This window comes from Merops nubicus, unplaced genomic scaffold (genome assembly GCF_000691845.1).
Source record: "Merops nubicus isolate BGI_N331 unplaced genomic scaffold, ASM69184v1 scaffold6984, whole genome shotgun sequence".
NCBI lineage: Eukaryota > Metazoa > Chordata > Aves > Coraciiformes > Meropidae > Merops > Merops nubicus.
The window spans coordinates 21717-33127 of NW_008602166.1; the positions used below are offsets into that span (position 1 = coordinate 21717).

General features: G+C 36.9%; 1 protein-coding gene across 1 annotated transcript in view; it reads right to left on the bottom strand.

Moving 5' to 3' along the window:
* The window catches only part of LOC103770963 (adenylate cyclase type 2), a gene marked incomplete at both ends in the record, with an annotated part of 28684 nt that extends 20490 nt beyond the window's left edge, over positions 1–8194 (bottom strand). The window contains 3 exons of the mRNA XM_008938244.1: positions 5644–5771; positions 6787–6898; positions 8046–8194. Coding sequence (XP_008936492.1) covers positions 5644–5771; positions 6787–6898; positions 8046–8194 — 389 coding nt within the window. The remainder of the gene's footprint in view (positions 1–5643; positions 5772–6786; positions 6899–8045) is intronic.
* Between the last annotated feature and the right edge of the window lie 3217 nt (positions 8195–11411).

Genomic DNA, 11411 nt, shown 5'->3' on the forward strand with positions numbered 1-11411 from the left:
ACAGGAGGGCTTACCCACTGGATTTCCAGAGGACAAGAGCTACCAGATCTTTTCTACGGGATCAATGCTTCAACAAGACCACTTCAACTGGACTGCCACCACCACCCTAACTACAGAGTGTCTGGTTGTATTCTGACTCTGTCTGTGGTTTTTCTTTGTGCTATGGCATTTCTTTTATTTTTCCTATTAAATTGTATTTCTGACTTGGAGTCTCTCACTGGTTTGCTTTCAAACCATTACACAAGTGTTTATTGATACCTCTTTTCACTTTGCCATTTTATTTTGCTCTCCTGTAGCTGACGCTTGAAAATGAAGGCTTGTAAATAATCTTTGTAAGCTGTTGGCAAATGACAACCCATTTGCTCTACACAAGGAATATATGACACAAGCTTAACACTTTAGGGGGAAAAAAAAGTGTTTTATGAAACTGGACAAAGTGGAAGAGGAAGATTTGTCCTCTAGGAGTGTTTGTCAAAAGGCTGCCTGGCCATATTCTAAAGAGCAAACCATGAAGTCTGCTTTATAATAAGCTCTGAGGTGTTAAGGAGGGGAGCAAGTATAATATGTTCCAGAACTGAATCTTCTGTCTCAAGAATCAAAGAAACCATAGAAGTTTTTAAATTAAAAGTTTTACTCTGGACCCAGTTGGGGTTTATTACTACTTCTTTCCTGCACTCCCTGAAAAATTGCTATGATAATGCAAGCACTAGGTGTGTCTAGGAATGTAGCCTATCACATCCCTGGACACTTGCCTGGGACACTTGCCCTACCTACACAAGTATATCTGAAACTTTCCACTATTATTTTATTTTCTGCTCCCAGAGTGTCTCTGGTTTACCCCAGCATACCACAGTCAGTGTGGGTATCCTTGCTGGGCACTCAAAATACTCATTACAACTGTATTTTTCCTATTGCAGCCTGATCTTTGAGTTTGTGAACATTCTATGTTTTTCACGATCGTACCTAGCTTTCAGGTAGTTGTAACAACTTTACACCACACAAACAAGAGTTCAGATCATTAGGAAAGCATCCGTTCTGTTTATCCGAGCTTTACTCATCGGTTGTTCTGGACAAATGTATCAAAGATTCACCTAGCCCTGTCTTAAGTGCTTTAGGACATTCAGTGAACCTTGTGTACTTAGTTTCCTGCAAACTGTCAGCTTTAAAAGCATGGTTTCTTTTTGGATCAGATTTTCAGGAATGAAATCATACCTAAAAAAACTTATTTTATTTTGCACCTATCTTTAAAATTGGTACAACCATCTCATCCAACAGTTTCTTCCCCTTCCCTTTGAAATGGAATTCATTTCATGCTCCCAAATCAAAGACAGCCTTTGAGAATCTGTGGCTGAGAAACATGTAAATTAGGAAGTTACTAGACAGACAAGGGAGTGGAAATTGGGCTGAAGGAAAACAGCACATACATTCATACACAAACATATCTTGCCTTGACAGACAAGCTCTAGCCTTAAAGCACCCAGTTAAGATGGTGTTTTGCTGATGGCTTGTCCCAGTAGGAAGGACAAGGCCATTAGTAGTATACACACAGGAAAGACTTTACCATCCTATTCTCAAGTACATACGAAAGATATGAGATGGCTAACCACCAGAGGAATAAATAGATAATACATTCATTCACAGTATATGATGCAGCAAAGAAAGGAGCAAGCTGAGTTAGAAACCAGGTTATGGGGTAAGGAATAAGCCAGGCCATGAGTCCAATTCCAATCATAAACAATTGCCAAGGAAAAGCCACATTACATACATAATCCTCTTTCTGTCCTGGTCTTGATCTTGTCTAGCTGTTGCTCGGAACACTCCTTACAGTGAACAGTTAGGGAGCTATACATCTACTATATAGGTAAACTTCCCCACAACACTGCAAGCAGAGCCAGCTTTTATGCTGTTAACTTGGAGGCAGGACAAGATGTTAATGCTAAAAGCATTAACAGCAGGGGCACTTGATGGTGATTCCTAATTGGTTCCTACTCAAGGCTGAAGGCTGGCCAGACTCTGGGTGAAAACCAATCAGGAGGATCTTTCTTGCCTGGCTGTGGACATCATCCATATGCCAACCCTCATTCAGGGCTGCGGGTTTAAACCCAGCACTTCAGGTGCCCACCTCTCAACATCACAGGCAGTACTTGCATCTATGGCTTATTAAGGTGAGCATCCCACTCCTGGGCAAGCAGGTTTCAAAGCATAAGAAAAATTTGATTGCTCAAAATGGAGCTATACGCCATCAGGAAAAAGGACTGAATAAACTTTGTACAACAGAGCACCTGGCAAATTGATAGAATTCCTCCTTTTTGCTTCATAGACAATTGGAACTGAAACCATATTCAGGTGGTAAATTCTATACTGAACTGTTAATGCAAACAGCAAAGTGCTTTAATAACAATGTACTGTGACTGCTTTAAAAACTTAACACACTGTGGGATCAGTTTCCACCTCAGTGAATGGATATTACAAAAAAACATATCTGACAAAAAAAAAAAAACATTATAGTCTAGAAGGCTGCTTTTATGAAGAAGGACCTTATCAACCAGCACTAAAAAGTAACAAACTTGATAGCAGCTTGAGCAGAAAGGTATTTCAAAGAAAACTGGGAAGTTCTGAAGTGTGAGGAACCATCAGGTCTCTCTCTGAGTACAAGTAAAGCATTGCATTGTGAAGTGTAAAATTATATTTTCAGTTCTTCTTGAAGGGTAATTTATGGCTTGAGCTTAGCATTGTTTTTCCACCAGCCTGTAACTTTCTATGTTTTATTCTCTTAAGGAAAAAAGCAACAGGTTCACCATAAACTCTATGCAAATGCTTTTAAATCACATTCAACACACAGCTCAGAAATCTTTTGAAATGTAAACCAGAAAGCTCTCATTTTCACTGAAAGGCCAGTAAAAAAAAACCCAGCAATTTAAGCCGGCCAAGGGGAAGGAATCAGAACTTAAGGACAGACACTTTACCTACTGCTCTACTGAAGGGATGTTAGCTTTAGTTCCTAATATGCTAAAGAAGCAATTTGGTTTAATTATAGTAATGTTCTAGCATATCTAAATTAAAAAGGGAAAGCATCCAGTGAAAGCAACAGAGGAAACAACCAAATCTATAGATTTTAATGCTTGGAAAGGAGGACTCCAAGTACTACTTGAAAAAACAGATTTCTTTGGACACAATATAAAGCACAATCATACCTGGATGAAGAAAAAAAACATTTTATAAAATGCAGCAACCTGATTCTTGTACTGACATTAGTTTTACAAAAAGTCCCTAAAGCAAGGAGATAAAAATCCTAGTCTCCATAAATACTACACCTTTTCTGTCAATACCTTAAAAAGAAAAGAAACAAATTTGCATTAATCAACCTGCTTATACAGTAATTACCCTGTATCAAATCATATGACAAGGTAACAAAAAGTTGCCTCTTGTCACTACAATTGTACACATATGAGGGTAGTATTTAAGGGTAAGAGGAATCACTTTTGTGTGCCCATGTAGTTAATCATTGAGACCACACTGTTCAACATAACTACCCATTTCATGTCGAGGTGCACACCACACATATGCTTCACAAGGATGAAGGAATTTCTTACTTTGCTACCTGGACAATGGTAAATGTGATTTGGCCAAAATCCACCAAAACTGGAACTGAAGCATACCAAGTTTTAAAACCAAAGTCCAGTTGTTTAAAAAACCAAATCATACGTGTGTCTGATACTCAGACCTCCACATGACATATATTTTTGCAAAGTGTAGCTCACCTAGATATACTGCAATCTTAAGTCAAAAGAAACAGCTTTTCATTAATGATAGCTGCTATAAGTAATCATCTACAGTATTTTAACTCCTAAAGACTAAAAAGAACTTCAGTATGAATTACAGACAATTAGTTATCTGACTTGGGTGTATAAAAAAAAAAAAAAAGAGGTGAAAGGGGTTTTAATTATCCTTTTCCCATAAAATATTTTCTGAATAAACTAACAGAATCAGACCCTTGCTTAAGAAATAAACTATGATACTGAGTTGAAGTTTATGGACAGACAAGTTTAAGACCATTTACCATGATGTGTATAATCCAATTTAGTATGCTTATAACGAAATGTTCCAGCTTCACTGGCAGAACTTATTCAGGGCAGGTAGCTTACAAAAGAATTGTTTCTGCTCTGAACTGAGAGTTCAGATAGCAGTCAGGTGAAAAGATGAGGGGAAATGAAGCTGCTCTTTCACAATATTTTTTTTGAAGTCACATCATCTTTGGAACTGCTACCATTGCCTATAATCTGTTCCCAATCTGCTCTTCAGGAATAAGCTAGAGCAGTCATCAAGTATGCCTGTAGCTGTTTGCTCAGATGCCTTACAAGAGTTAACCCATCAGATACAGCCATATTTCTTTTTCCTCTTTCACAATCACATCAAGCCTCCTGTTACTGAGTTACTCGAAATAAGTTACAACTGCTATTTGAAAAGCATTCTCATTAGAATTCTCAAATACCTTGTTCTATTTCAAAGACAGAACAAGCCAAATGATGAAAGAAATAAGGGACAAATATAGTAACTCACAAATCCAAAATACTGCTGATAAGAACATAATTCTCACATAGAGCCTTAATGTGTTAACTAACAAAACGTTTTAGAAAGTCCTCACCTAAAACATTAATTACAGAAAAGTTAAAACTAAATCTAAACCTGGGGTCTAGTAAAATGAGCATATTTAATTGCTTATTTAAGGGAAAATGATGTAAGCCTCTCAGCCCAGGAGTCTGTAAGCCATTAGAAATGTCTTTGGTAGACAAGCTCAATATCACTCCGCAGGTTCAGGGCTTGAGGCATCTTAATTTTGGAGGTGAAACTTCTCCCAACCACCACTGAACTTCAAACTCAGCAGACAGGAGCTCTGGCCTTTCACAGAGCTGTTTGACTCTGGTGGGTGGCAGCATCATGACTCTGAAAAAAGCAGCTTCCAAGTCCTAAGTGATGTCTGTTAAGGTATTTACCATCTCTTAATCACAGAATAGTTGAGGTCAGAAGGGACATCTGGAGATTGCCTAGTCCAATTCCTCCTAAAAGCCAGCCCAGCTATAGCAAGTTGCTTAGGGCTGTACCAGTTAGATTTTGAGTATCTCCCAAGGATAGAAACTCCACATCCTGCCTGGGCAACCTGTGAAAGTGTTCAGTCACCTCACAGTGAAAAAATTGTTTCCTGATGTTCAAAGGGAACCTCCTGTGTTTCAGTTTGTGCCCACTATCTCTCATGCTTTCACTGGGTACCACCAAGGAGCCTGGCTCCATTTTCCTTGCACTCTCCCTGCAGGTACTTAAATGTATTGATGAGATTCTCCCTCTGCCCCCACCTCAGCTTTCTTTTTTCAAGGTTGAACGGTCCCAGATCTCTCAGTCTTTCTTCATATGAGGAATGCTCCAGGCCCTTAATTATCTTTATGGTGTAGTAATGAGAGAGCCTGGCACAATCCAATATCTTAAAACATTTCTTTGCTGAGGCTGAGATCAAGACTACAGTACTGGACCTTGTAGTGAAACACACCAACTACTGCAGGTCTAATGTTTCAATCAGTAGCGCAGCTACTAATAGAAAAGAGATTGAATTTTTATTGTTGAACATTTAACAAAAAGTTCAGCACTTACTTAATAGCTTCACACATGTCCAGTCCCATTTTCACACAATTCTTGGCATGATTTTGAAGAGATATAGGTAGCCCAGAAACACAGTAATAGCAGTCACCTAGGATTTTAATTCTCATACATTCATTTTCCTGGAGGAAAAAGCAAGGTGAAATAGTCACTTCTGACTTGAACTACATAAATGAAGAATTACTGTCACAAAGATTAAAATGATTTTACTAATGTAATTTAAGTCACGTAAGCTTGTCTCAGTGGACAAGGATTGGTTTGCTAAAAAAGAAATGCTCTCAGAGAGTTTTATATGCATGATCCCTCCATCTGTTAGGGTCCTCAGTGGGCAAGAGCAGGAAGTAAGATCACTGCAAAACATGTATCTGCAGTGTTTTTCACACCTTAGATTGAAGAACTGAGCCAGAGTATCACGTGCTCAATCTAAATAAAGTCTTTTTGTTTGAAATATGAAATTAAATGACCTAGACTTCCACATTTACATCTTTGAAGATGTACTATACAATATTTCCTGAAATTAGCAATCACCATTTTCTAGCTTTTGTACTCTAAGGCACTGTAAAGATTCTTATTTTTTTTAACCAATACTGGAAAACAGTTTTTTGAACTAATGAAAAACACTGAAAATTTTTATCTGCTTTATTGTTTCTGATTCCATCTTCACACACTGCATGAAGCTTGATGTAATTTTTATAAAAATGACACCTAAATAAATAGAAGAAAATCTTCTGACTGTATTTAAATCTTTTCTTGGATAATCAAGAGGCTATTGTTAGTAACTAAAATCACTTGGATTAATATTGTCTCTCTAATGCTTTTTCAAAGATCAGAAAACTGATTGTATAGGTTTTCTGTCTTGATTATTTTAATAGTTGTTTTTGTAAAAAAACTATTTAAAGTGCAGTTCATCAGCCATTAAGCTCTAGTAGGCTCCATGAAATGTTTCTATTAGTCCTAGTAGAGAGAGTAATCTTGGGTTTCACGAGCCACATTTTTAATTCACATGTTCCAAGACTAATATTTCTGCCAAAGCCTCAGGAATGGTGTTTGAAGGTAGAAGAGTCCCTGAGAAGAAAAAAATATTTTAAAGTTTACTTATTTATTTAAGCTAACAGTAGCAGCCCAATAGAAACCTACCTTTGCAATCTGATCAAACTTGCCAAACAGCTCGTTTAGCATGTGCACCAATTCCCCTGGCGAGCAGTCGCTGGCCAGGCGAGTGAATCCCACGATATCAGCATACAAGATGCTACAACAGAAATGGACAGAAACTTGGTCACAGTTTCCTTCTGCAGAACTCAGATTTATCAAGCAACAGCAAAACCTGAAAGTTTCTGCACTTCACAGAGATATGACCATAGGCAAAACAGCCACTGCTAAGTGTAGAGCAATAAATATGACTATATTTACAGGTAAACCTTAAATTTAAAATGAAATTTAAAAGTATTTATAGGCATTCTACACCCATATTTGTTACAGTGTATTAAGAAAATAGAAATCTTTTTCCTACTAACAAATCTCAAATATAATAACGGTAATTATTTCAATAAACATGTTTGTTATCAGAAATTCTCTAATATTTTTTTATCATTGTAGACATTTTCTGTCTAGATTTACTTGCCAGTGATATGCAGCATGGAAGTCTTTGTTCACTTGTTATACAGACTATTAAATTTAAGCTTGATTCCTAAGATATTCAAGCCACACGCTATGGTTTTATTTACCAACAAAACTTGACCAACTCTTAGAATCTGGCTAAGGAAAAAGTATTTGTGCTCAAAAATGAAAATTAACTTCCTCAGAAGTCCTGCAATACTTGGTTTAAAAAAGTAATTTCTCAGAATGACTTTCAAATTAACTTGAGCAATAAAAAAACCCACATAAAACAACTTATAAAGATGAAATACTTTACATAAATGGTAAATTATTTTTCTAACTTCTAGAAATTAATAATTAGTAAATAATTAGGTTTGTCAGCAGAATATTTTATCTCAGGTACTCTGTCAAATGCATATGTGACACAGCTGCCTCTATTTTCTTATACAAAACTTGGGATATTGTTCCAGTTAAGAAAACTACAAATTCAGAATAATATAACTGACACAAATTACAGTTTTGGCTAGTATACATGAAAGCAGGATTCAGTACTTAACCTGAAAAATTAAGATATTATGAAGAAAGTCTGTTAATGTATGTCTTTTTCTAAACTCCTTTGTAATATCACCTTTGTGGCTTTTCTGGAATATGGAATTATTACCCTTGAACAAATTAACAGACACTAAACATTAAGATGTTGAAAAGCATATTAAAACAATTATTTTCTTAATTGTTCTCTTGATACTTTCTCTTCAAAGTTTTTCTGAATGTTGACATCACATTTTATTACAGTAAAATACCTGACATTGGTGTGCCTCTTGACATACAAATTGTGGAAGTTGTTGGTGTTTTCCAGCTGTCCTGCCTTGGGACCTTGTAATCTCTGAATGATCTCTGCTTTCATTTCCATGGCAATGTGAGCAGGAAGTAAAGAAAGTAGAAGACGCTCCTAAAATTTAAAATGAAATGTCCACAGATTCTATAAGGAGAACAAGATTAGCATAGAAGCTATACTGTGCAAGGCATATGTTATTATGAATACCCTAGAACATTTCAATGAAGCTTGCACTCAGGCGTTTGTCTGGTATGGCCTCCAAAACTGATCAGTTCCTTGAAAAATGTGACAGAGACATACACACATTTCCAAGTTATAACCTACTTCTTCAAGGTTTTGTGTATATTAGAAAAAACTTAATCTGAAGTTAATGTCCGAAGAACTTATGAAGAGCATTCTATACAATACCAGAGTAGGGCGCAGGAAGTAAAGCAAGAGAAGAATTCAGGGAAATGCAGTCCAATTCAGGTAAAAGTAAGCTAAATAATTTTTTGTAAATGTGTTTTAAATGTTTAGTCATTGTTTTGGCCATTGTCAGACGGAAAATGAAAAGGTAAAATCAGGACACAGAATATATTGAAAATGTTGGGCTTTTGCAGACTATTTTGTTACATACTCTTCCCTTGCTTTAATATGTCATTTGGCAAACTGAAGTTTTTTGAAAATGTTAGCCTAACAGGAAATTTAATATTTTTCAGAACACCCTGTTTATTTTTCCTTATCTTTTGCTGGTAATATACTTTGGTTCTTCTCCTTGTGAAGCTGTCTTACATCACTGTATTTTAGTTTTGCCTGTTTTACCTGTGACAGCTTTTCCTTGAGCTCCTACTTCTCTGGAAAACTGGATCAACAAGGGAATAGCTAGAACTGAAAAAAAAAAAAACCTTCCTGCTTTGATCATACTCCACCTCAAAACTGGACAGGAGTTTCCCTTTTTCTCATAGGCAGAGCAGAGAGGTTAATTCTGACTAAGCACAAAAATCAGAACCTGAATCTGTGAGGACGGAGAAGGCAGCTGTAAAAGTCCATAATGGAGTCATAGTAGAAACATCTGTGCCAGAAAACCTGTCAACCTCAAAATGTGCTTGGTCTGCAGATGTTCCTCACAGTGTTTGCAGTTTTATTCATGAAGGTACCAGAAAAGTAACCATTCAGAGCTTTGCCTGAGATAATTATTCCTCTTCAAGTATAATGACCTTGAGTAGAGCATGGCAATAAAAAGGCTATAGACTCTCTGATATTTGTAGCTACCTATCTCTGTCACGTGTAACAAAGAATTCCCATTCTTCCTCGCATTTGTGTTCCTGTTAGCACAGCATTAACTTACATGAGGCCCTATGAAACTGATCTTGCACACACTTTGTAAAAAAAACCTTTATTTTTCACTTTGGTGAGGTCTAAAAATAATTTGATTCATGTATGTATGGACGGTTATTTATTTTGCATTCTAAGGCATATAACAAAGATTAAGATGAGTCATGAGGTAAAAATTCAAGGTAAAGCCTACCTGTTTCTAGCCTGACTAAAGGAGGTAAGAATAAAATAAAAGATGTACTCTTTTCCTATTGCTAGGAGCTCAGGTTTGACACATTATAGCGAGAAGAACATATACAATTGACTTTTCATCAAAATGTTAATGTGGCTTTACTTCTTAAATGCAAGATTAATTTATTATGTTTAGGCATTTTAACAAGTACACATCCCTGAGGCCCATGTATTTTCATTTCTAACACAGGTCACTGGTCCCTGGTGGAGGTATTTTGCTAACTTACAAAGAATGGCTGCAGAACTAATGGATTTTTTTCTTTTCTATAATGAAAGTTCACCCTTGTAAGTTGCTCTTTATCTAACAGAAAGTTGCTATTTAGTGATGTAGAGGACAGATCAGTCCTTGTTAACAATAAATAGTTACCAAAGAGGTGAGAGGCGAGTGCTTTTAGCTTCAGGTTTGTATCACTGTGCTCCTGTTGTACCTGGCTAGTAAAGGTAAGCTAGTTCACTATCTTCCTATGACTCATGATTCCAGACACACAGTGAGGCAGATGCTCATCATCCAGGTCACTGCTTATATCTTTGAAACCCAGAGAGGCTAGCAAAAAGGTCAAAGAGAAAAGCAACAAAACTTTTCAAGAAAACAATGCAAAAAGCAGTATAAAAAGTTCTCACAGGAAGTCAACTACAAGCTAAAGAATCATAATAGGAAACGAAAAACAGAGTGCCCTCATTTTGTAGAGGACAGCAGGAAAGAAAAGATATTCCTTCTCCTTCTTCTCTCCAGGCCATATGACCATTGCATTCTGCTTAAAAGCCCTGGTGAAGCTGTTCACCACACCAGAACCTCCCTCCAAAGAATGTTTTCCTTCCTCTGTTTCCACTGTACAAAAACCAAAACAAACAAAAACCAAACCAAAACAAAACAAAAACAGAGGTGGATTAAAAGAACTGCAATTGGTGAAGCACACTGCAAAATATCCTGCCATGCTCAGCTACACCAAAATGCTTCAGCCACCCTCTCCACCACATAGGCTTTGAGTGCTCATGTTTCAGTCGTGAAGTTACCACTTGTATGATAAAGTGTTATCAAATTTTCTTTCTTTCACTCAAAGACAATTGTGAAAGAAGCTAAACCTCAACTATTTATGAAGATCATGGCTGGGCTGCTCAACTAGCCAAATACAAAATGTTTACAAATATATTGTTCTTTCTTTTTCTGCTAAAAGATCCTAAGAAACGCAAAGCACTTCAGACCAGCTGTCCCTTCATGTTTTTGCCATCTCTGGTGGCTACAAAGAGCATAGTGGAAGAATAAAACCCAATTACTAATCAGATTTTAGTGCTTGATGGTGTGCACTGAAACAGTGTGAGCAACATAGCAAATCAAGACTGCTGCTCATGATAGCTCTTTATTCAATAATCCATTCTCCCAAAAAGATAGGAAAACTTCACATCAAAACCTAGTTGAACTGATGTACATACAAGGCACTGACTTTAAGGTAAAACACTTGTGTATTTGTAGTAGACAGAGAAGCTACTCTCAGAGCTAGTCTGTAAGAAAAAAGCCAAAGTAATTCTAATGCAGGTCAAGATGCAGCATTTAAAACTCTTCAGACTAAAAATAATAGTACCCACTTCTGGAGAAAGAGAAACTGCTGCACTATGCCAGGAATGAAAATTCCCTCACAAATACGTTTCCCTGAAATATTAACAACTGACCTTACAGTCAGTACATGTGATTCATTCACACAAGATTATTTCCCGACCGCCTGCTTTGTCTAGGGCTATGCTTTCCCCTCACCACTCAAATCACTTCTGGCTGAGATTGTTAAGTCGC